Source organism: Stegodyphus dumicola, chromosome 4 (assembly GCF_044657685.1).
Source record: "Stegodyphus dumicola isolate Sdum_Otavi_A_Nest chromosome 4, ASM4465768v1".
NCBI lineage: Eukaryota > Metazoa > Arthropoda > Arachnida > Araneae > Eresidae > Stegodyphus > Stegodyphus dumicola.
The window spans coordinates 226176657-226204368 of record NC_140771.1 but is presented as its reverse complement, the minus strand read 5'-3'; the positions used below and the strand labels follow the sequence as shown (position 1 = coordinate 226204368).

At 34.3% G+C, this 27712-nt stretch overlaps 1 protein-coding gene across 1 annotated transcript in view; it reads right to left on the bottom strand.

Annotated features, from left to right (window-relative positions):
* Ost48 (dolichyl-diphosphooligosaccharide--protein glycosyltransferase non-catalytic subunit Ost48) overlaps positions 1 to 13163 on the bottom strand; it is a 33405-nt gene extending 20242 nt beyond the window's left edge. Inside the window, exons 1-5 of the mRNA XM_035359249.2 lie at positions 12825 to 13163; positions 7304 to 7414; positions 5103 to 5189; positions 4752 to 4855; positions 1632 to 1726 (exon numbers count right to left, since the gene is read on the bottom strand). Of these exons, the coding sequence (XP_035215140.1) occupies positions 1632 to 1726; positions 4752 to 4855; positions 5103 to 5189; positions 7304 to 7414; positions 12825 to 12969 (542 nt within the window). The 5' untranslated portion in view covers positions 12970 to 13163. The remainder of the gene's footprint in view (positions 1 to 1631; positions 1727 to 4751; positions 4856 to 5102; positions 5190 to 7303; positions 7415 to 12824) is intronic.
* Positions 13164 to 27712: the final 14549 nt, after the last annotated feature.

Here is a 27712-nt window from a genome sequence, read left to right as displayed (position 1 = left end):
AAAGCATTCGCAGAAAATCATAGATCGAGGTGGTGATTACTATCTGCACTAAAGGTACAGCTTTCATGTTTTTTTTTTTTTTCTAACTTAATTAAGAACGTTTTTTAGTGGAAACTTTTGGTATGACCAGCTATATAAATGAATAAATACAAATATTTCTCTCTCTCTCTCCCTTTTTTTAGCTCAAAGTGCATAACCCTATAAGGGCTATTAATTTCATTTTGGCATTTTATGTTGAAAACTTTAAACATTCATTTTACTTTTCGAATTGTTGCCACAAAATATCGCCCTGGGTTATACGAAAAGAAATTAAATAATGAAGAATCTGCATAAGTGTATGTGTGTTTCTCACATTATGATAAAATAACAGAACCTAGAGTCATCAAATTTTGAATAACATAATTATCCACTGAATATAGGCATCCAGAAGCCCGAATTTGGAATTTGTTTTATTATCTATTTCATATTTTGTTAGACATTAAAGAATTTTTGATTAACAAACTCAATGATCTCAAAGTGAGCAATGGGAAAATTGTATAGGGGAGGACATTTTATCTCCAAGGTGCGAGGCTGTGTATCAGAAATTCTAAAGATATGCTCTTTTAAATATTTTGTGGTGTTGCTGTTGAATTGAATTCTGTGGTTTAAGTGCACAGAAAATATTTAATAAGCAAAGGTAACACATAAAACGTTAAAAAACGCCCCTTTGGGTGTAATATAAAATCTGATTTTTTTTTTTTAATATAAAGTTTTTGCCACTATATTTTTGTATTTTTGGCACTACTTGCTTTGGCCTGTACATCTTGACTGATTACCAACCCCCAATGCTTTCACATCAAGCATTCAAAATTACACATATCTTGAAATTTTCATATTTTTACTGATAAGTTTTCAAAATTTGTTTTTTAAATACAGTCAAAAGTCTTTAATCCGGACTCGTCGGGACTTCAGCGATTCCGGATTATAGATCATCAGTTTAAATCTGGTAAGATGGCATGCAGAAATTATAAAATTAAAAATATGAAACCGTAATTTATGAAATAAAGAGCAATTATGATCTAAAGGGTGTCAAAATTTACAAAAAGAATCTCAATATTTATTTGTTTACTTTATTAAACATTTCTTTCAATGTGCGCATGCGTAAAGCATACATTACGCATAGTCGAAATTAGAAAATTCAACCGGAAAACTATTTGATGTGTATTCGTGATATTTATAATGACGAGTAATTTGATTTAAATCATATCAAAGACGGAGTACATCGAGATGAAATACTACATTTAGTAAGGAATTATAAGCCGAATAAAATAAAAATATCTGCCCTGAAGATAAGGATAGTGCTGATAGATGAACTTCCAGTATATACATTATATACATTACACATGCAGAAAACCATAAAAAACGCCTATGCAGCCAGCCCGTTTGCGGGATTTGAACCTTGAACCGAACTACCAGTATTTTGAGACTTTACCACTTAGCCGCTTGTGGGCCTACTATTATTTGGAGTGAAAAAAGAAACAGTAAATAATTCAAGATAAAAATGCTAAGTATGCACTAAACACTTATTTGAAAAAGATATGATATAAACACATTCAAGAACACATGAAAAGGTTAAAATAAATTATACTTACCCAACACCTTTAAAAAGAAGAGGGGGTATATCATTTGAACCAATCACAGTCTTTGCATTTATTAAATTCTTAGGATCAGCAACTATCAGAGTGTGCTTTGGAATGGGGGGAGGAAAAAATTCCATCAGTCATTAATGCTTATGAACAAAAACAAACAAAAAAAAAAAAAATCAAAGTTTGTCTATTGGATTACTTTCTAGAAGCCCAAGAGGAAATTTATTTACATATATTTTGAAAAGAATTCAAGCTTACATCTTTAAGCATAAGGTAATCCAACAGAGAAGTAAATTTTTAAAAAATTCATATTCTAGCCTGTTTTTTAAGTTATCTTGCATAACTTATACAGAAATTAATGAAATTGTGAGTCCTTTTTATGAACATTTTTAAAATGCAAATTTCTTTGCTATGACTATGAGGTGGTTCTACATTAACACTGACATATTTCCAGCTATAAAAAGAAATTTCACGGACACAACAATTTATACACTTGCTGATATGCTATTATTATCTAACAAAACACTTTAGTAAGCCTTAAAAAGAAATAGCATTTCAATCAGATGTGATAAAGGGCCATTTGATTGATTGAAAATGGTAATCGAGAAATAGGAGTAATTGGTTCTTTGAATAATCTTCTCAAAGCAGGAAGCTGTTTTCTGCATTGTCAACACACATCTATTGTCAACACGCATAGATGCAAGCTTGCGTGAAGTTTCACATTAAACTAACATTCCGAATTGGATTGCCTGCAATAAAGGCTTAAAGAGAAGCATTTTACAAATATATTTTTTAAATTCTGAAAGACTAAGTTCAATGGTTTACTTATATAGTTACAAAATTAAACATATTTGTGAATTTAGATCCTAGTTTTACAAAGCATAAAATATTTATCTTATAGGCATTTCAAAAGACAGAAAAAAGTGATAACCACTTGTCACATGTCTTTTGGACAGATTAAGCTCAGATCATTCTCAGTAACTTAATAAGCACACACAGCTACGGAATATAATAGATGATGAAAAAAACCAGAAGTTTATATGAAAACTTGACTACAACAAAAATTAGGGTGTCACATGAACACATTTCACTTTTTTTAAAATCAGAACTATATATGTCTAAGAAAATCTGTAATTGTGGTTTTGAAACACTCAAAGTTCAAGTTCAATATTATGCACAAATATGTATTGAAAGACACTGAGCTAACACCTGAAAGAAAGCAAACACTGGATGTTGTGACATTCAAGCAAAATTCTTCTGCAGAGCAACTTAAAGTTCTGAAAAAAAAAAAAAAATCAAGTAATAAACCATTACTTCCTGTAAGAAGAAGGAACCACAAGCTAATAATAAGAACCACAGGCTTTTAGACTTGATTCCCTGTAACTTATGTTAAATGATTCTATCCTACAGCATGTATGAATGATATGCAATATTGTTTCATGCTTTCCATGATACTGCAGCTTGTCTTCATACAATGCTTGATAACTGTAGTTGCTACATAAAGTGGCTAATCTTTAGAATATGGTAACAGGTAGTTTGGCGACATTTTGGTAAGGCAATAAAGGTTACTAGCTAGGACTTTAGCAATAATCTGAAAAGTACACAGTTCGAATCACAGATTATTTTGTCTCAGAGAAATGAGAGATCATGAGACATGTGACATTTTCTGGAAAATTCCGATCGTGATTTTAGCTAATAAGCACTTAGAAACAATTTTGCTGCTAAAGTGCAAAATCGCCCACTTATTTGTTTGGCGCTTTTTACAAGAGTAAGAAGAATTGGATTTTTGTCAATTTTCTTTGACTTTTTCAGTAAAAATAGGTCAATGTGTACATAGATAAAGTCAACAATGTGCGAAATGCCATTTTTGTGCAATTCTGAGATTTTTTTCAAGTGAAAATAGGTTGACGTGTACATGGATATCATGTATGTGCAATTCTTAAAAACACAGCAAGCAGTTTGCGATTCTGCACTTTCTCTCAATTTCGCACCTAATCTTCATCATGATTAAGCATTTTTGTTCTATAAAAGTTCTAGTATAAGCGTAATTCGGCTAGCAGATTGTTGGAAAAAATGTTGAATAAAAAAAAAAACCATGCCTTTACTTCGTGAAAACAAAATGGCGTCCAAAACAAAACTAGCAGATTACTGTAGGAGGGTTGGCCGCCAAATTTTCACCAAGTTACCATAATGTAAAGATTCACCCACAAGGTTACTATTACAATGAGTAAATTTTTTATATGATATAATCACACACCCATCTAGTAAACATAACTGTCACCTAGTGGGCACAAACAACAATTATTATAAAGATGAACTTTATATTGCAAACTAAGCACCATTGAGTAAATATAATTATAACAAAAATATCTGTCAATTAAGATGTCAGCAATTTTATCCATTTTTGTGGTAACTACATTGTAATTTGGTTAAATATGAATTTCGACAAAAATATGACATTGAATTATATTTTATTTATGATGCAATGCATGAAAGTTATCTCTACACAAGCAAGTAGGCACCATTATGTATTTAAAAAGGGATCTACAAAATATTTAAAAATTCACTTTTTTCTTTTACTCTACTAATAATAAACAAACCAAAAAACTAAAACCTGCCCTCTTCAATTACAGCACTCTGTCATTTCTATTGTAAACTTCCTAGATTTTAAAGATAATTTAGTTTACATAATCATAACAATGTAAATGTGAAAAAGGGGCCAAGTTCGGAAGAAACGATGTACATTGTAGTCATTGTCACCAACAAAAGAGTTGAGATCTAACGGATTTTGGCAAGTTCCATAGCAGTTCCTTTAATCATAGCTGTAGGAACGTACAACGTTCTTCAGTTAAATTAAAAACAATTTATTACTCTTTTTAATATTGGATTTGTAGTATAGGTGTGTGTATATCACACACCCTATATTACTTTCCAAAAAAAATGCATAATCAAAATCTAATTTACTACAATATCATTTAAAAATGTTTCATGTTTAAAGACAGGAGGTAAATATAAACAATCACAGATATTTATGATTAGTGTTCTTATTATAATACTCATTACAGCAAACTACAAGAGAAAATCAAAAGCAATGAATTTTAAATTGTTAAACATTTAAATACCTACTTTGCCATCATCTTCAATATCATAATTTAAATGATCAATTACAGCTGAACCTTCTTCATCAATTTCAAAACCACATTCATTAGCCAGTTCTCTTATTAAATCCCCTGAAAAAGAAAAGAATAATTTCAGTCATATATACCACAATAAAATTTTCCATTAATTATTATGATAATTCTGATGGTCACTGTTACAAAAAGTACAATAGTAGTGAAAAAAACTTTAAAAAAAAGAATCATGCATGGGTTAATATTTAAAAATAAGATCCCTATAGTACATACAAAATAGTTTAAACTTTAGTTTCATAATGCAAACATTAAATTAAAAATTAAATAAGTTAATTATCTTCCTTACCAACATTAGAGCTTGCACCAACAAGGACATTGCCTCCAGCATCAATAAAATCTGTTATTGCTTGAACATTCAAGTTGCCTCCAAATTCTAAAGAATTTTTTAAAATTCTAAGAAAGTTCATTCAAACATATACAGGAGAGAGACAGGAATTTTATAACATTTCTGTAATACTAGAAGACAATACTTCAAAGCCAAAAATAAATTAATACACCAAAAACTTGATACATCAAAATATAAAAGAATATAAGAGAAACAAAAGAAATCAAAAAATAAAATGAAATGCTACATATCTTGCAACATCTCTTTAGAGGGTTAATACCACAAGATAACGCAACACGACAATTTCATACTGCCTAAAATTAAATTCCTGCAGTTTGGCATACAAAGTAGCTAGTTATTCACTAATATATCTTAATTCTTACATGGCTACAAATCAATCATGTCGTGCAAATCTGACTATATATATTGCAAAAATTAATTAAATATATCACACCATTAATTTATCAATTATTTTAATACCTATATATATATATAACAAAAAATACTAAAACAATGGATACTTGTAGGCAGAGCAGGATTTACGTATAAGCTACACAAGCTATCACTTAGGGACCCCACTTTCTTAGGGGCCCAAAAAAAACCCTCTAGGTATCTGAAAACCATATTTGGCAATGATATATAATATCTGGACTTGTAAAGGGCCCAATATCTCAAATAGCTTAGGGCCTTATCAAGTCTAAATCCGGCCCTGCTTGTAGGTTTATCGGAGACCACCAATTAGTTACCGATTTTAGCAATTATCTATCTCACAGATTCATGTTTTACTATTTTAATCATGGTTGAACACTCAAGATCTACACACCTAAATTCTAACCCCATTTTGATTGAAAGCAGCAATTATTTGCTGCTTTCAATACATCTTTCAATACATCTAAATACATCTTTTTATAGAACCTTGCCAACACAGCAAGCTCATATATGTGAAGCCATCTTATAAATAATGCTTTAAAAATGCAAGCTATGTTACATGTGAAGGAATCTTGTATATGGGTCAATATGATGAGAGACGGAGATGACATATGCTGCAGAATCTCCACCCCAAATAAACTGATTACTTTATTAAATCTTCCATAAGCAGAGAATTCTTTAGGCATTAAAGTAAATTTGATATAGTGCTTGCTATTATTTTTATTAAATTTCTTTATTTTCAAGGCATTATTACCAATGTATTTTAGAGAATAAAAACAAATAACAAACTGAAAAATATCTCCTTTGGACATTTAAAAAATTAGCATATTTTCATTTATTATATATTCGTTGAAAAATCATTTCAGTACCATATTTTCAAGGTTGATAAACATCATCTTGAAAAATAAAACAATTAAGCTTCAGCAGGAACACATTTTGACATACATATAAAATTCTGATATAATGCTTAGATGATAAAAGTTTTTTTTGTTACATATTAGCCAGTCAACCAGAAAAGCTGGCTAACATCAAACGATTCAAGATCCTGCCAAAGTTGCACCAATCATTCCTGCAGAATTCTGAAGAAACTGAAGCCTCTTTATAAATTGAACTTTATAAAAAGACTTTCACTAATTTCCACTATTTTGTTAACTCCTCCAATATGATCAAAAGCTCTGTTTAGAATGATACGAGCACAAAATTTTTGCAGGTAACTGTTCCAATCTACTATTGCTTTTATGGCCATTTTCGGGCGACCATATCATTCATTAGTATACAATTTTTATGGCAGTAAGATCCCATTGTTGTTCTATAGAAGACAAAACTTGAATTTTAACTTTTTTTAATGCACGGAAAAATACAGCAATAAACAGCTAAGTTACACGCTTGTTCATAAAAACAAAAGTTGGCTTTATTGAGAATCGATTGAAAACTGTTACAAGAAATGGAAGAATAAATGTTATAAATGTGTTATTATGTTACACTTATCCATAACTGGTGCTAAATGGTACTGCTTGAAGACAGTTTTTTGTTAATGGGATAATATGCAAGCACTGTTTTTTATAAAGAAGCTTACGTTTCAGCTGTATTGTAAAAAATATGAAGAGGTTTAATTATTTAATATTATTTCAGAAGTCAATTTATAAATTTCCAAAATTCGGTGAAATGTCACCCAATACAAAACAAAGAATTAAACAAAAAAATACATGCAGTTAATATTTTAATTTTCTTACCCTCAACAGATGGTGAAAATATTATCAAGTGCTGAAACAAATATTCTCCATATTTTATCAAAGTCAAACCAGGATCATCTGCTGTTTTATAGGTTAGACGAAATCCTCGATCTGGAAGGTAAAACATTTCTTAATAACAAAAATTTAAGATACATTCCCATAAGTTTGCAACTAAACAAAGTTACATAATTATAAATTATGTAGATTTTCCATTATATTATTTGGATATAATCATTATGCTCAACAATGCACGAGTGGAAAAAATGTCACATCGTTTCTACTTTCAAATAATTTTAGCAAAATGTCTAAACCACATTTGATGTTTTATCGCTTTCAGCAAATATGCCAAATTTCAAAACGCGCAAATATATAAATTCATGTACATCTTCCAAAATTTTGAATAAAAAACTAATTTTTTGCAGGTATGCTTAGAAATACGTCTACTTTAAGATGACTGTAAAAATTTTATAGATTATAATTCAAATTTTTTTTGAAAAATTTATAAAAATTATTTAAAAATACATATTTTAAAAATAAATCAAAAAGTGGATGATTTTTTTTTTTTTTTTTGAATGAACTTGAATTTCAAAATGTGAAAGGAAGAATCAAATAAGTTTAATAAAAAGAGATTACTAAATATATACCAAACTCGATTAAAATTGAGGAGCTAAAATTTTGAGAGCTAATTTGGCTGATCTTTAGAATATGGTAACTGGTAGTTTGGCAACATTTTGGAAGCGATAAAGGTCTGGGACTTTGGTAATAATGTGAGCAGTACTCAGTTCCGATTACGCATTATTTTGTGTGAGGGAAATGAGAGATCATGGGATATGTCATGTGATATTAATGGACGAATTACGGTTCTTTAATCGGAAAAGGGGGGAAATTGGGAAAAAATCTGGAAATTTTGTATTTGGCTTTATTCTGTGTTGTGTGAAACAGTGTTTGTTAATTTTTGGATCCCATGGCCCTAACTAAAGTGAATTCGAAATGGGTATTTAGTGGGATTGAAAGGGGTAGTAATAAGTGTTTCTTTAAGGTTGTGCGAGATAGAAGTAAAGATGTTTTATTAAGTTATTTATTTTACCTGGTACCTTGGTATGAACTATAAGTATGATTTTAAAGATCCTGAAACAGAAATAAGAAAAGTTTATCGGACACGTAATCAAGATTCTGAAGAATAGGTAAGTTAGTATTTTTAATTATTTGAGGATATTATTTTTATGCATTGTTCTAAATATAAGGTGGAAGTAAAGTAATTTGCGTAAACGTGCATGGAAATAATTTAAATATTTGACACTAAGTATTTGTAACCATTTGTAATGTTTGCGGTATGAATGAATTAGTGACGTTTGTAATATAATAGATAATGTAGAGGTAAAGGTTTCCGGATATTTTATTTATTTTATACGGGAAAATGTTCATATTTGGAAAGGGTATATACTTTTTCGCGATCAGGTAATTTCATATATGTTCTTTTTACCAGGTTTAAAGATTCAGAAAATTGTTATGCATTTTCGTGAAATTTTTCTAATTTATGAGAAAAAAGCAGTGTATATGGATATAGTGATGAGTGCGCGCAATGCCATTTTTGTGCAATTCTGGAATGTTTTTTTAAGTAAAAATAAGTCGACGTGTACATGGTTTAGTGATATTTTAATTAAATGATAGTTATTTTGTGAATTTTATGTTTGTAGGAATTTGGTATACGTTTAAGTTGAAGTAAACGTGCATTTTGTGTGTGTGTGCAGTGTACATATGATCTTTATATTTATGAACGATAAAGCTTGTCCACATTGAGCAAACCTCATTAATGACTATCTTGAAAACGAAGACATTGATCAAACACCGTGGCCAGCAAGATCTCTTAATCTTAACCTGATAAAGAACTTACAGGACTACCCTAGAAAACCAACTGCATGGAGACATCCTCCTCCTAGAGATATAAATGCCCTGAAAACTGTATTAGGAGGAATGCAATTTAATTCTCTACAATTAAGATCACTACTGCCAGCATGCAGGCAAAGGGTATTAAATTCATAAACCTTAAATTCAAGTTATATTTTTTTCTCTTACTTTATCTTTGTAAAATATTACCATTTTGTTTCATGCTAGTTTCTCCTAATTTATCCTCGTAAAATATTACCATTTCATGCTAGTTTTATGTCATATGCAATGCCCTTACATTTTTCATTTGTATTTATGTTATGCTTCAATTGCCTTACAAGTTTATTTTATTTGAATTTTTTTCGTCGTTCATTTTTAAAAAAATTTTTCTATACCGCTGGTACAATGTATATAAATTAATAACAAACAAAGCTTATAATGGATTGGTAACGAGCACCACTAGCCTAGCGATAAGTTTGCTAAACAATGATACTTTGACTTGGGTTCAAATCTTGGTGAAAAGATTACATGAATGAGTGTTTGGGTTTTCTTCTGCAAAGAACCATTGGCCACAACACCTTCTTTCGTTGCCAAGATCACCAACAGTAATGGTTTTAGGGTCATATGGGCAAGTTTTAAAAGAATGATGTAAAACATTGGATATGAGTCAAATCTGACATTTTAAATATAATTTTCAGTGCATAATGTGGTATCAAGCATAAGTAAGTTACATTTAACTAAAAATTAGCTGATTAAAGATATTAAGCACAAATTTAAGCAAATTTAGCATGTTAAACATAATGAAGAAAAGCATGATGTTGAGCATATATAAGTAAAATTTAGCCTAAAAAGTAAAGTAAATGTTAGAATGGTTAGAGTTGAATTTAAGGTTCCCCTTGTATTATCGTGAAGTTGTTGTTTCATTTATCGCCAAGTTGTTGTATCATTTATGGTAACCTGAGTAGTTGAATGTTACGGAAACCCTATTATGACGTAATCGTTTGCATTATTCTGGGAAATTTTGAATCATGGGAAGTTTTGCAAGGGCTTTTGTGGTGTGTGCCGTTTAGGAAGTTCACTGCTTGTTTCATTGTCTAGATGGTACAATGGCTGAATGTAGTAAGATTAATTTGAAGTTTCTGTATGATTTTGAATGAAAGGGGAAAAGTGCATTGACTGGTGTGTAAATGAAGGTTTACTTAGTAGCCATACTCCGAATCCACGTAATATATTTTTTACTCTTATTTTTGTGAATTTCTGTGGCGACGTCAATATACGGATTGTAGTTCAGATAATTTTAGGAAATTTTTTGATGCTGTTAAGGAATTTTGTGTGCTACAGACTGAAGACGAATGAATTTCTAAATAAGGTAAAGAGATATTTGCTTCGTGTAGTGCTAAAATACATAACAGATTTTTCCTTTCTTGTGTTATTGTTTGGTTTAAAATGTAGTTTGATATTATGTATTTTTTGTTTGCCTCTACTGTAGAATTGGATGCTCCTTTGACTTTTTATGTGAAAATATATCGATGTGTACATGAACAAACTCAAAGGAGTACGTAAAGCATTGTTTGTACAATTCTTTGATGCTTTTTTATGTGAAAATAGGTCGATGTGTTCATGGATAAAGTCAAGGAAGTACACAATGCCATTTTTGTGCAATTTGAGGATTTTTTTTAAGTGAAAAATGGGTCAATGTGTACATGGATACCAAGTTTGTGCAATTCTTTGACTTGTTATTTTGGCTTCAGTAGCGGTAATTTTTTCGCCACAAATTGCCGCTACGTAGGACAAAATGAGTCAAAGAATTGCACAAACTCTATCCATGTACCACCAAAAATCGCTAAGGGGTACCCTAAAATATACTTTTACCATCAGAATTATTATTGAAATATATCTCTAATTATTTTATAGATAATTATATTATTTTCTCTAATTATTTATATAAAAGAGCTTTAAAAAACTCATATACTTATATCCTTTAAAATTCCTGTAAATGGATACTGCCATTACGCTTAATTTCATGCAAAAATAGGTATTCAAGGGCTAGATTTTCCTTCGGAAGATCACTTTTTTTTTAAATTTTAGTGGGTGCCTATTCAGTTCTTTAAACTGGATATGCGCACCATTTGCAGGATTAACAAAAGCTGTGAACTGATTAACAATCCACATATTAAAATAATATCCATGCCTGCCTACAAATTGATGGATATACTGAGTATATCCATTATTTATCAATTATGTTATGATTATAATCATGGTGATCATAATATTATATCAATTATGTTATGGTCAGTGGAATTCAGTAATTCCTTAGTATATCCACCATTTATCAATCATAACAGTTATTCCTTTTGTCATGTGCTTCTTAATCAGTGACATGAGCATCTCCGCTGATCTGTCATTTCTTGTGAACATGTTTTAAATGAAGGCCATATTCTTTCCGAGATGCACGACTGCAGACAAGCATCCGTCTCCTTAAATGAACAACACTGTCTCCTTAATAACAAATTCCTTAATTTAATAAAAATAATACTACCTATTCATTGTTAAAAAATTCAGAAACAATAACTGTGTTGCTACAACATGCACAATTATAAACAGGTTAAGGAACCAAAAACAACATAAGAGGAATGGTTGCTCCCTCCAAACAAACAAATCCATTGGGTTACCAAGTCTGAACTATTATCGCCACTGTTGTCAGCATTTACACTTACCGGGTTCTTTACGGAAGTGCTTCCGAGTGTTTTTATTGTTCCCCTCATGTATAGCGTGAATATGAATTAACTTCGCTTTAAAGTCTTCAATGTAGAAATGTACACGCAGAAAGAATCCATTCATGTACATATGTAAATATCTCTAAACTAACCAATTTTGCTAATTGTTTTTGGGTATGTACTAACATACTCAAAACATTGTTAAGCTGGAGCACCCAACAAAAGAAAAACACCAATGTTAAATCTGTTTATTAATAACAAGGTTCAAAGACAAACAACTAAAAAAGATTGCTGGTGCAACGATCAGGACGACATAACTGACCTGTAGGGCCCACTGAGAGTTCTAGCAGGCGGAATAATAAATAAATAAATCCCCACAGACAGGCAGCCATCAGTTTGCTTTTCTTTAATCAATTAGTCCAGTCTAATAAGTTTGATGATTTCGAACAGCTTTCACGATTTTTCATCAAGAGAATCTACTCATCCCTTATTCTAATTACTATCTGAAATTATTTACTACATCATTCTCATCCCAGTGAGTTCTTTAACTTCAGGATCATTCGCAGTGGGTTTCAAAGTTCTGGGCATAAAGTATATGAATCGATAATAGTTTACTCTAACATGAAATCTTAGACAGTGCTTCTCAACAACATATATAGATGTGACGTCTCACTAGTGACTAGTTCTAACTCCAAATTTAACTGACACAGTTCTAAAACAACAGCATTTTATGTTCATTTACATAATATACGTAAAAATTCTCAGATAAGCGAAGACTTTCCAAAAATAAAAAAGAAAATACAGTTTTATAATACTATTCAATGATATACTACTTGTGAATGTACCTAACAAAACAAATGATACAATACGAAAACTAAAAAGGTATATTTTACAAGAATACTAAAGCACAGACATACCTTGCAGACTTTTAAAGAAAATGGAATGAGTTTCTCTAATAGCTAAGTTGTCTAATAAAACAAGGGTTTCGCCTCCACAATAGGCAGAATGTAAAACTGAAGAGAGACTAAATATAACTACTGCGAAAACAGCCTTGAAATCCATAATATAATTTACAATATAAATTATCCTACTATTTAAAAAAATTCTACAAGCCGCTTAAGTTTTCTGCCCCAGAAATTTGTTCATAAATGTTAATAAAATTAATCAAACGACCATGATAATCATTTCCTCAGCACAATCAACACTTATAACAAGTTTAAAGCCGAAATGCCGACACCGACGTGTGCCAAACCCTGTTGCCAGATTACAAAAGACAATACTGTTTCGGTCCGCAATATTAATTAAATTTTATGTAACAAAAATTTTCCTTCCTTATTTTTATTTAAGTTAGTTCATTTATTATTATTACCCAATATAGTGGTACAATTTTTTGAGACAGATAATTACACGCTGCTTTAATATAATAATATAATTTCTATAATAAGCCATTTTGAATAATAATAAATAAAGCGTAGCTGGACAAGCAACTATGACAGATACTATTCTAACCTCCTTAGCCGCAGTACTCCCCTCCAGTGCTAACGATACCTTACAAATACTTTAGGTTAATGCGAACTCGACGACTCGAGAGTGTTCTTGTAGCATCTGATAAGTCGGAATTCGTGCTTTTTGCCGTGGTTTCTGTTCTTGGAACAGCTTGCATTGAAGTCTGTTGGAGACAGATGGGAATCTTGAGATGGTATTTTCGATGGTGAAGACGCATTCGCTCCAGTGGCTTCTGGTGTCCAGATAAATGCCGGCTTAAGACGGTCGATACTAACGACGACTTCTTTTTCGTTCACCAATATTTTAAAATTTTTTTCGTTTCGAGCTAGTACTTAATGTGGCCCTGAAAATTGTGGTACTTAGAAGCATCACATCTGAGAAAAACATGAGATGAGTTTCTAAGTTCTTTATGCACGAACACAGTTCGTTTGCAATGAACGCTGGCAGAAACTGATCGCTATTTTGACATGCAGTGTCTAAGCTGATGCAAGAATGTAACAGGATCTACGTAGCATTTAGATGGATTGACTGAATGTACGAAATCTCCAGGCAAACGAAGATTAGTACCATATACCAGTTCGGCAGAAGAGGCATTCAGATTTTCTTTTAACGCTGATCGAAGACCTAGAAGTACAGAAGATAACACATCAGTCCTCTATAATGCAGTGTGGCATTGAATTGATTGTTTTAAGGAACGATGAAATCTCTCGACAATTCCATTAGAACTTGGATGGTAGAGGCTGGTTCTCACTTTGTAAGTGACAAATACTTAGTTAGTGGCGTGAAGAGTTGGGACTCGAACTGACGCCCCTGGTTAGTAGAAATCTGCTCTGGAACTCCAAATCGAGAAATCCAAACGTGTAAAATGCCATTGCTACCGTATCAGCTGAAATATCTAGCAAAGGAACGGCTTCGGGTCCGCAAGTAAATCGATCAATGAAGTAAGAATATAGGAATATTCATTAGAAGGCGCCAATGGCCCGACCAAGTCTAGGTGCGCGCGACTGAAGCGAGATGAGGACAAATTAATATTGTTAAGTTGACTGGGGGTGGTTCTGACAATTTTAGATCTATGGCACTCCAAGCACGAACGTGTCCAGTTGGCTATGTTCTTTTGCCATACGAAGCGTAGCTCTATCAGTTTTCTCGAAGCCTGGATGCCAGGATGTGACAGACGAAGTAACTGACTAAAAATAGAATAGCGAAACCCGGAGGGAACATAAGGTCGAAATCTTGAATCCTGAACATCACAATAAAGTGATTTTCCAGGTGACAGCTACATAGGCTGCAAGTTGAGATAGCTGGAAAATTTGCTTTTCATGAGGGTTTGTAGCTCTGAATCCCGGTGTTGTTCATCCGCAAGGGCAGCAAAGTTTATTGGCGAAGGAACGGCTAGTTCTTCAATACGAGACAAGGTGTCTGCAACAATATTTTGCTAACCCTCAATATAACGGATATCTGTTAAAAATTGCCCTATGAAGTCTAGGTGTCTCATCTGCCGAGGAGAAGCTTTATCCGAATGCTGTTGAAAAGCATGGGTTAAGAGTTTGTGATCTGCGACGATCATGAAAACGCGTCCCTCTAGCATATGTCGAAAATATTTGACAGCTTTATAAATTCGCGATCGTAAGTGTCTGGTTTTGTATCTGGTTTGTGCTGGTGAGAGGTTTTTAGAAAAATATGAAAGTGGTTTCCATACTTCTTGTTCTTTCTGTTGCAAAACTGCTCCTATAGCTGTTGTTGATGTGTCAACGTAGAGTGATAATGGTTTAGATGCTGAAGATTACTGCGAATTTGATGCCAAAATTAAGTTATTTTTGCATTTTTTGGAAAGTTTCTGTGGTCCAGGTTATAACACGTTTATCGTTTTTCTTGCTTCCAACCAAAAACGAATTTAGAGGTGTTTGTATGGTCATTGCATGAGGTAAGAAACGTCGATAAAAATTGAGCATAGCAAGAAATCTTTTTAAGTTCTTCATTGTAGATGGTTCAGGCATATCGAGGATAGCAGTAACTCTATCTGGAAGGGGTCGAACGCCATTAGCGGAGATTTCATGACTAAGAAAGGATACTCTTGGTTTGCAAAAAACGCATTTGGAGGGATTAAAACTGACAGCGTAACTTTGAAAACGTTTAAAAACTATTCTCAAATGTGATAAGTGTTCTTGCTCTAAAGAGGAGGCGATTAAGACGTCATCAAAATAAGGTACACAAAAGTCGAGGCCGATTAACACCTGATTCATAAAGCGTTGGAACGTTTGAGCAGCATTTTATAAGCCTCAAACTCCGACTTTAAAAGGTAGCGTGCTGGAAAGGGTTAAGAATGTTATACGTTAGGTTACCCGCGGCTAAGTCTGACATTTTTTACAGCAGTTGAGAAGGCCTCATATCACCCAACTGTAAATCTTGCAACAGCTGCTTCATTTTTAACTGTCTAGGATTCTTCATAAACATAAATTAATTCTTTTTAAAGATTTGTATTTGTCCGTCGCCCGTGGACTCAAAATTATTTCACGAGCCGAACCTCTGATTCTAACGCGGCGATTGCTGTATAAAACTGAGTTTCGTCTGCAGTAATGTGTCAGTTATCAGTTAGTTTGTAGTTGTTCTAAACGTACACTGTTGTCAAAAATTTTTGTGTCTATAAATAAGTCATTTATTTGCGAAACCGAAAAACAAAAATGTCCTTTTATACGACACCACTCGATAGTTCTGATGCAGAGGACTACCGAAGCGAGCGTTCGTCCAAAACCAACAAGATTTATCCATTGAAGAAAGAGGATTTCATCCTTATGGCCAAAGAAAAAAAAAGTAAAGCGAAAAAGGCGAAAACTATGTCAGATACGGAAAGCGAACGACCAAGTAAGAAGAAAGATGTTAAACCTGGTAAGGAAAAAAGAGACATTCAAACACCGAATGGAGAAGCTACTGATGAACAGACACCAGAAGATTTATCAATGGGAAATGATGAGGACATCCCAAAATGAAAGTCATGTTCTGAAGAAGAAATCCGGGACCAGATTGCGAAATTTGGATTTGACGTAATTTGCAATTACTTTCATAAAAGAAGTAAAGGTGAGATGGATGTAGAGACATTCACGAAAAAATTTTATCCAGGGCATATAACTGAAAGTGGAACAGACAGCAGGGAACAAGAATGGATTTCTCCTAAGAAAACCGCGAAAGTATCAGAAAACGAAGCTCCAATGGAAGTTACGACGGAAAATCGATTTGAGCAGCTAAGTAAAGTAGAAGGTATGGAAGAAGAAGGAGGAGCCGAAAAAGAGAAAACTCCACCCCCAATAGTTTTCCAGCAAAGCGAAGTGGATTGGCCTAAAATTCATGAAATCCTTATCAATACCTGCAGTGAAGAATTCGAAGCCGATATGAAAATGAAACTACTATATGTTAATTTAGTCAGTAGACGATTACAGAAAAGCAACTCTGGTTTTGCAGAAAAAAAAATATACCATTTCATACTTTCCAGTTACTCAGCGAAAAACCTATTAAGGTTGTTCTTAAGGGCCTCCCATCGACGATGAAGGAAGAAATAATCCAGGCAGATCTGGAGAGAAGGAAATTCCCGATAAGTAAAGTCAAGCAGTTTTCCAGACGAAGAGGAGACGCTATCGAGAAACTTCCGATTTTCCTGTTGGAGCTGAAGAAAACGAAAGGAAGGACGTGCAATTCATGGACTCAACATTATGTTAAGTGTTAATGTCAAGATCGAGAAGTTTTCCCAGAAAAAACGCGTAATTCAATGCTATAGATGTCAAGAATATGGACATTCGCAACATCTTTGCTCAAATCCTGAGCGATGCTGCAAGTGTGGACAGCACCATAGAAGTAAAGAATGCCTTCTAAAGCCAGAAGAAAAACCTAAGTGCATCTTCTGCTCACTACCGCATGTAATTTAATACAAGGGTTGCCCCGTGTACAAGAAGCGATATGAAGCAAAGAAGCAGCAAGCGAAGCCAGCAGCTAAGATCCCTACGCCGGCAGATTTTCCGAAATTCATCGAAACAGACAAAGGCAGCAGTAAAACCCAGATGAAACCTCTCTACAGTGATAAAGTAAAGAAAAAATTGGAAAACCCACCCACAGAGTACAAGGATATCATAAACTGGATCCAAGATCCTAAAATCAAAAAATTTCTGAACAGTATAGTTGAGCACGTTGAGAAGATCCGCGCTGCAAAAACCACGGCTGAGACCACTGCCGGGTTCAAAGCAGTCATGACACTGATGAGATTTGCTGAAAGTGAAGAATAATCACCAGCTTAGAAACATTTGAGGGAATTTCACTATGCTTACGATTTCTTTTCACTTTTTCAACACACAGGTTCCCCTGTTTACAGCAGCAGAGCTCAGGGTCAGTACTTGGGTGGGTGACCACCCACGTGACTGGCCTCGACGTATCATCTTTCTTCAACTAGTGAAGATACATCACAACTTGTACGGCGGCCAGATGCTTGAACCCTCCTTCTCCACAGTCTACTTGACCAACTCACGTGCATTAGCACATGTTCCTGCTTCACCTTTGTCGGTGCGGTGTAAAACACCTTAATTTTTAATTCTTCCCAACGCCTTAGGGCATATCTCCAACAGAGACGGTTAAAGTAGCAGAGGCTACTAAATGACGCCTAACCATTCACTCGATTTCGATTTCTATTTCAGTAATGTGACTCAATATAAACTGCGCATCCAGTTGAATGAACCATAACGATGGCTCTCGGTGACAAAAAGGCGGTGTCTTAACTGCCACTGGCGCGAATTGTGAAGCAGCATCGTTGTCAACCATTTTAGATCAATCAAATATGCACAACGCAGAAAAATAATTGATATGTATATAGCGACACAGTTTCTTGGTAGTTTAAATCAGAGAAATTGGCGGCTCAAATTCAGCAGACGATACATATATCCGTTAAAATTATGACAGAAGCATGTTGTGTGTGTGTATGTGATTATGGCAAAGCCTCGAGGGCTATCTGCCTAAGAGGAGGGATGCCTTCGTGGAGGACTTTCTAAGGGAAACCGGCTCGTATACATGTCACACATGGGGAAAACCACGAAAACGCCCATGCAGCCAGCCCGTTCGCGGGATTAGAACCTCGGACCGAACTACCAGTGTTCAGCGACTTTACCGCTCGGCCGCTGGTGGGCCAGTATGTTGACTCACCGGAATGCGGCACAGCGCTTTAAATCACAGGTGAAATGTCTTACTTGCATCTCATCCCATTGGATAACTTATTGTTGCTCAGAATTTTGACATACATACTTCATATTTGTGCAACATTGCAGGTTGCTGTTCGTAATAAATCCGGGTCACCAATTATGGTGGTAAAATTTTTTGAGACGGATAATTACACGCTGCTTTTAATATAATAATTTAATTTGTATAATAAGCTGTTTTGAACAATAATAAATAAAGCGCAGCGGCACAAGCAACTATGATAACAAAAACAGATCTTTAATCGTATCAATCTTCTTCGAATCAATATTAACAATAGAATAAACATTATTTTGTTTTTTGTTGCTATGACTGGCCTACTACGTGGCGACCTGCCTACTACAACTCAACGCTCCCAGTCAGCTAGACTGGCAGCGTTGAATTGTAGTAGGCAGGTCGCCACGCCCAACTTAAGTTAAAATTCTTTAGATTGCTTTTTTGCTTACATTTTCATCATTTCATTTATATAAATTCATCCCTCTTACCTTACTAAAGCTACAACATGTAATTAAAACATGTTCCAGTATCTTCCAAAAGCAATTGTTAATACTGCAAGCATATTTTTACAGTTTATTAACAACGCTTCAGGTCTAAATCTGGCCAGCCGACTTACATGGGAGAATCATTGGAACAGTTTTGACAGTATCATTTCACTGCAATTGATTTGACATGCGGTATTCCATTTATTTTAATGAGATCTATTCATCTTCACCTTTCAGTTTATTGAGCTTACAGTGAATATTTTTATGCCAAAGGAGGGGGGGGAGAAGTCCTGAAGGGCTTTTAAGTCCAATACCAACTACTGGGATCTGTGTTAGTTAGACTCAAAATAGCATTTTGCGTCAGTTCAATACATGGAGTATAAATTCGGAAACCGGAAATTCTAAAGATATGCTGTTTTAAATGGCTTTAGCCCAAAGTGGCGTTAACCCAAATCCTCTTGAAACGTATATGTGTCTATTAAAGAAAAGAAAAAAAAAAAAAAAGCCCGTTTAGGAGAAATTAAAAGGTTATTAGTTTCCAACATACTCTGAATTTAACTAATTTGCTATATTTTCACATTATGTAGGTGACAATTGCTGACGAAGGTTAAAAACGTATGACTACTTTCATACGTTTTAACCTTCGTAATTTCAAACAGGCTCTTAAGTTTAGCTTAATTCCTCTATTTTCTGACCTTATATGAGCTGTATTGAATTTTAGATGCTATTTTCAGCATGTTTCATCCATTTCAAACCTTCGTAATTTTTAAAGTACTCTAATTTTGAACTTGTTTATTTCCTTTTCCTACCATGTACATGTACTTTAATTAATTTTAGATGTAAATTTTATACTTTTCCGACACAGTTTTTTTTTCTAGTTTTCATCATACTCTAAATTTTGACTCTTTAATTTTGGACTGTAATCACTCTTTAGATTTTACTATTTCAGCTGAATTTACATGTTTAAATGTCTTAAACATAGAGATAGTTTTCAATTAAGCATTTTATTTTACAACTCATTACTATTATTTATATCCAATGCGTTGAATAGCCCTTAATTAGTCTATATTTTATAGTACTATTTTAATTTGCCAACTCTGCAATTTATCATTCTGCAGTAGTCTTACTATGATTGATTTTACGACTGTACTTCATTCGCATTTTCAAACTTCATTCGCATTTTCAAACTTTAACATTTCCTACATATTCTGGTATTTCCTTAAATTTTTTACATCATTTTGTCTTTAAGCTCTTCAATGGTAACAATGTTCAGTTTTGAACCTCGATTATCATTAAGCTAACTTGATAGATTCCGCATTTTTAGAATGAAATCTAAGCTTTCATCCACAATTTTAGAACCATATTCACTGTTTCACGTACTCATACAGAAATCTTTCTTATTATTTTGAACGCTTAATACCTGTTAATTCAGTATTTTTTTATAATTGACTACATTGCATACTATTATTTTTAAACTTAAATGTATTCACTATGAAAATTTTCACATTATTACCTTTTCCTGCATTTAGTACACATATTTCTGCCTTCATCGACAACTTTCATGTGAAATTAACGATTATTTACGTTACATATAAAAAAAAGGAGACCTAAGATAAACATTTCCAGTATCGAATTAGAGGTTTTGTTTAATTGATTTAATTTTATTTCTAGCGCATAATGTTAACACATTTCTTCGAGCTTAGTTCAGTTGCAACTTAATATCCCTAGACAATATCATATATTAGTCTGTTTTTTAATTTCTTATACTAGGATTTTCTTTTGTGAATGTCAGTTTTCATTAATTTATTTACTAATTTATTCTCTTATGAACGAAATCTTGTGAAACACTACCATACCTTTACACAACATATATCATTACCAATATACTTATATTTACAGAACGAACCAAAGAAAGAAACAGTAAGAGACATTTTACCAAAATCTCCGCTATATTTTCGAATATTTTAACTTTCATCCATCTCGAATACAGAAATTTATTCATAAATACTCATTATATCAGTTAAATATTCCTTACTAATACTCATTTAATGAGGAATAACACCTTTAGAATGTAAAATTGCACCCAAATAAGTGTTCCATTTTCCCATAATTGTTCATGTAAGTTTGCATTATTGGAACTTTCTATACATGTTTGAGAACTGTAATTTAATTAATGCTGTTAAATATTACGTTTTTTTAAGGCGAAAACTCCAAAAAAGGCTATTTAAACCATTCATCTTCTGCAGTATTTCCTCAGCACCAAATACCTATTTTAGAGCTTTTTCTTAAGAAATAAATACGAAAGAAGCATTAGCTACAGTAGAATATTTACTGTTTTATCCATAATGAGGATAGAACCTTTACCAAATTTAAGGTTTTTTACGTAGAATTCCAACAAATTTCAGAAAGTGTGCTATAGAAAGCAACAGATTCTTATCGGCTTCAGATTTACTATCAGTGGGAAAAACCTGAAGTTGACTTTATCTAGCCTTGTCACTATACACGTAAAAACCAGGAATCATCGTGTAGTACAATCAGCATTTTAGATAATTTAATACTGATTTAACTAATTTTAATTAACTTTCCATTAGGGTTTTTAAACGATAAACATATTTATGTTACATAGTATTAGATTAGTCACAAACATTATTGGGGTAAAATGCAATTAAATATCCAAAACCCACTTACTCACTAAGAAAGTCCCACTCATTAAGAATAGTAAAACTTTAGGCATATTTCGATGTAATGTGAAATCTTCTTAAGGATTAGTATAAAACCTGAATAACAAATAACAAATTATTTCCTATAAGCAATATACGGTTAAAAAGAGTATTCCTGTGATAACTTATCATCCCTTAAGAAGTAAGAGTAAAGAAATAAAAGAATGTTTTTAGGAATTTTCCTTCATTTTCTAAATCTACCCGTTAATATGAAAGAGAAAATTCAATGAAACTCCCATTTTTTTTTTCATATGAAGGCATGCCCATTTCTCCTAACAAACAAAAACTGGAATATTTCACTTTTCCATAAATTTAGCTTTAGACTTACTTTCATAGGAAAAAGAAAATGATTTTACTCAAAAAATAGGATATCTTCTACTAAAAAACCTTGAAACAATCACAACTAGATCTATATTTGTCATTCAGTGGTCAGTTTCAAACCAAATTTTGATATTTTTTAATCATGCATGCAACAATTTTCACCTTCGAATTAAATTTAAGACGACTTCAACAGATATTTCAGTGGATATTCATACGATAACGAATTTGGTATTTAAATAGCTAATGTTATTTGAATTATAATTAAAATGTTTTATTTCCCGTGCAGTATAGCGCGTGATGAATATTAAAGGAAAGCTAAGCCGGAAAATTAAAAATACAAGAACACGTGCATTTAACATTTAATAAATAAACATCTCTTTTTGATTTCGAGAAAGTTCCAGAAAATTTTCGAGCGCGATTTAAAATCTTATAAAAAGGAGGAAAACCTCTCAATTCAGTAGTCAGTTAATTAGTTTGTTGTTGTTTTAAGAGTTTGTTTAGAAAACTGCTCTTGTTGACTGTAGCGAATTCGCGGATTAGCTTTCTCTAGCTGTTTTGAATTAACTTCTGTTGAACGTTTGAGTACTTAAAAGATAACTCCTGTAAGATATTGTAATACTGAAAGAATATCTGTGGAAGTTTAAGCATTTTTGTTGTGATAATAATAAATTTTTGTCCATTTTTCATCAGACTTGTGCATTCATTTCGAAACGAACCCGTACGCACGCAATAATTTTTGGCGTCAGACGTGGGGTTTGAATGCCAATAGCAAGAGCGATAAAGAACAGTTAAGGCAGTTGATATCAGTCTTTGCCTCGTTTAAGGAAGAAATAAAAGCAGGACAAGAAGAAATGAAAGAAAAGATGATACTCGCTATGAAAAGATGGAAGCTGGCCAAGCATCATTTAAAGAAGATATGAAAGATTCTGTTAAAGCAGAGATCACATCCATTAAAGAAGAGATTAAGGCGGGACAGGAAGCCGTTCAAGAAAAGATGGAAGCTGTTAAAGCAGAAATGTATGTGGGCCAAGAGGAAATTAAGAGAGAAATCACATGCATAATAGAAAACAAATTTGAAGCTATAGCAGACAGAATTGACACGGTTGAAAACAGAGTTGGAGAAATTGAAGAAAAGGTTTTTGCCGTCCAAACACAAATTGACGAAAGGTTTTCTGCTGCCGTCGCCAAAGAATTTGACAGCCTAAAGAAGTGCATAGCAACGGCAGGAAAACATTCTGAAGGTTTTAAATTTATATCTAAGCCTGCTCGTCCCTCCCTGAAGCTATCTACATATGTTGGGAAGACCTCCTGGAAAGTATATAGGACACAGTTTTTCTATAGTGACAGAAGCAAATGGATGAGATCCCCAAGCTAAGGCTTGTCATCTCGCCGCTTCTTTGAGAACAGACGCAACGGATATCCTTCAGACTCTTCCCGAAAACAAAAGGTTAGACTTCGAAGCTCTGTCCGGCGCGTTGGAGCTGCGCTTTGGGGAATTTAAGCATTTTTAATATTTTTAAAGTGTTTGAAAGACTACAGAAGGCTCTAATTAAAATCCCGTCAGCAGAAGCCCACCGAAACACTTTAGAAGCTCGCCCCACGGATGTTGAAAGTCTCTCCCATCTCGTCTTTTTGAAGTGCCCGACCGAAACAAGAGAAATCCTGTCGCTGCAATATTTCATCGATGGCATCCGGGATCCTGAAATACAGAAAGCTCTGCGAATGGCGGATGTGAAGCGCTCTGTTGTACGCTGTGAAATTCGAGGCAGCTCAGCAAGCAACTCGTGGAGATCGCTACCCAGTCAGAGCTGTGCGAGTCCACGAGCCAGTGGATCAATTGATGGCTCGTTTAGATAATTTATCCTGACAATTCGACGCTATGATAAGGAGTAGGAGTGAGAACGGACTGGCTATAAGGTGTTGGAGATGTGGTGCTGAAGGCCACATACGACGGCATTGCAGAACACCCCAGGGCACGGAAAATAAAACGGATGATTTGACAAGACCAGTGAATACCTTGAGACGGAATATCGGTGAGAGAAAACCCACTCTAAAGTGCTGGAACTGCGGTATTGAAGGCCACATACGAAGGAGCTGCAGAACATCCCGAGGTACGCAAAATAAGACTATTTCCCAGCAACGACGTAGGAAACAAATTAATGACCATATAAGGAACAGAGGTTGCCACATAATGAAAAACCTTGTTTTAAAGCGCTCAAGTTTTCTACAGTGAGTGGCAACAGTAACGGACTGTCCATCAATGGGCATATCGATAGAGTTCCTTGCAATATGATCATTGACGCAGGACCTAATGCTACCATCATTAGGAAAGATTTAGCTGAACAGTTTAAAGATAAACTTATTTGGACGCCATCCTGTGTTACCCTTCAGACTGCGTCTGCTGATAAGATCGACATAGCTGGGAAGTTAAACGTGACCATCACATTTGGAAGTGCCGCCTACCATCACACAGCATATGTGACAGAGATTACAGATCCTTGCATACTCGGACTGGACTTTTTAAGGAAATACAATTTTTCCTTAGAATTTAAAAAACTGCTTCCAGCATCTGATCACATGACTGTCCATCGTCAGAAGGGATCCTCACCTGGAAACGCCGACGCCTTATCTGAAAGACCCAGCTCAGAAAGCTGGCGAAATCATACTAGGGTCGGAGAGAAACACCAGACTACCGGCTATTCTCCATCCCAGACGCTCTTCGGTCGAAACCTTCGTCAGCCTTGTGACCGCCTGTTTGGTCGCCCTACGGATGCGCCTTCATCGTCTGAGGAATACATCCAAGATGTCCAAGCCCGGTTTGAAGTGATGCACCGTTCCGCATGAGAGCGAGTTAACGATTGAGAAGATGAAGACCCGATAATGACACAAGAGCTACTGAACATCAATTCCACGAAGGAGACAAGGTGTGGTAGTGGAATTCGGCTCGACGGAAGGGACTCTGTCCGAAATTACAGTCACCTTCGAATGGTCCGCACACAGTCCTAAGCAGGCTGAATGACGTCGTGGTTCGGATCCGTAACTCTAAACCTAAAGTCGTTCATTACGATAGGTTAGCTCATTACTCGGCCATAGTACGTAGTGTAAATAGTGTAAGACCATGGCCATTTTTGTTTCTAAAATGTGTATTTAGTATTTGTTTTGTATTTGATTTGTATTTAGTATTTGTTTTGTATTTGATTTGTATTTAGTATTTGATAGCATTTCATTTGTTTAAAGTTAGTTATTGCATTTATTGTTCATGTTGATTGTTTTCAGTAGTCAGTTAGTTTGTAATTCTTTTAAGAGTTTGTTTAGAAAACTGCTTTTGGTGACTGTAGCGAATTCGTGGATTAGCTTTGTCTAGCTGTTTTGAATTAATTTCTGTTGAACGTTTGAGTAGTTAAAAGATAACTACTGTGAGATATTGTAATACTGAAAGAATATCTGAGGAAATTTAAGCATTTTTGTTGTGATAATAATAAATTTTTGTCCATTTTTCATCGGACTTGTGCAGGTAACGAAACCGTGCGCACGCAACAATACTCACATTGTGTAAAAGATTTCCAGTTTTGACCATTTTAATTTATACTATTGAGAAATACATTGATTATTTTCAGAAAAACGTTACCAGAACAGAAAAATTGTTCCCAATACCTCATCTAGAGATACTAATACTAAATTCTGCTATAGAAAGAAAATTCCATTCATAGTATAACTCTAGACTGTATTTTCAAATAAACAAGACACTGTAAATGGTAGCATAGCACCATATTATCCATATATTTCTAAAAATTTACATCAATTTCACTAAGGCAAATTATCTGCAGAGCTTTCAAATACAGTAGAAAAACCGTAATCCGGACTCGTCAGAACTCCGGTGATTCCGGATTATAGATAATCAATTTTAATCTGGTAAGATGGCATGCAGAAATTATACTATTAAAAATATGAAATCGTAATTTATGAAATAAAAAGCAATTATGATCTAAAGGATACCAAATTTTACAAAATATAATATTGTTATGATTTTCTTCTTTTCTGACAACAGTTGTTACGTTATTTTCTTCCTTCACGTTCGTACGGGGTTCGTGTGGATTTGGAGTGAATAACGACGACACTTGATGAAGTATCGAAATACACTTTATTGGCCGGTATTAATCAGGACAGCTTCAAAATCTCGTTTACAGTCGTCGAACTGTTATAAACACGCTGACACGATCAGCGACATAGCTTTCAGGTTATCAAGCTATCACGGTGGAGACAGCTTCACTGCAAAGCACCAACCAGAGTACAGCTCCCGACTCTGCTTGGTTGTTCTCGGAACTCCACATACTCTTGAGACTCTCCAGGCTACAACTCGCGATGCACTCGACGACGCAAAGAGCACAGCTCCCGACTCTTCAGTTCAGTCGTTCCCGGAGCTCAACACGCTCTTTCGACGATGCACTAAGAGACTCCTTCGGTGCACACGACGACCCACTTGGCACTCGCTGCCCGGCTGTCAACTGGATCGAATCCGCAAGAACTGACTCGCTAGACGAGACACCAACTCAATGACTGACTATCAGCTCGCTAGACGAGGCCCACATTCTCGCACTCTATGCGAGGCACACACTACTCTGACTGCGGACCAGCAGGGTTTATATAGCTTTCGGCTTGTGTTCGAGAACGTTCTGGACTAAACCGGTAAGAATTCGTTCCAGAAGGTTCTCCATCCGTCCATGGCATATCGCCAATTTTGTCGCCAAATAAGGCAACCCTGCTTTCCCTTACCATTTTATGGCAACTCTAAAACTGCTTTGCGGGGAAGCCATCTTAACGCGCCTATACATTTGGTAACACTGCCCCCTCCCAAGGACTGCACGTCTCGGGCAGTACAATCCTTGGTCAGCAGCCAAATTCGATACAATTCAAACGTTTTAAAAACATACAGGTAACATAACTAAAGAAACAAACATTTACATTACATACAAACTTTACACAGGAACTAAGTAAGAAAACTAAAAGAATTATGGGTACCCCTAAAAAATGAGAAGCAAATATTTACACTATGTACAAGTTATATATACAAATTAAACAAATCATAATTTCAAATAATACACATTAAAGATCTGAATGAATTTCAGTCTCTGTCTTTTCATTAAAATATACCTGGGTCAAATACTTTTCCACTGCAGTTTTCAGATGTATTTCTGTTTGGAATATCACAGTCTGGAGATTCAGTTCTTTCAGGCTTTTCATCCACAGGAAAATCTAAAACAATTCGTACACCACTCTGTAGATCATACGCAGCATGCGTATAGTTCACCTCGGTATCTTTATTTGATGGTACATGCTTATTTACGTCTATTTCCTAAAAACCAGTTCCGATGTTTGCACCAGTCATGAATAGTATCCGATCCCTTACAAGCAGAAGTAGCCGGGTTTAGAATCAAGTCCTTGTCTGCAAAACCTGCACTATGAGGCACACACTCAGTTTGTGAAGTGGGTAAATTTCCTTGCAATACTGGAGCGCACTGCTTAAGCTGCACTTCAGCATCTTCCATC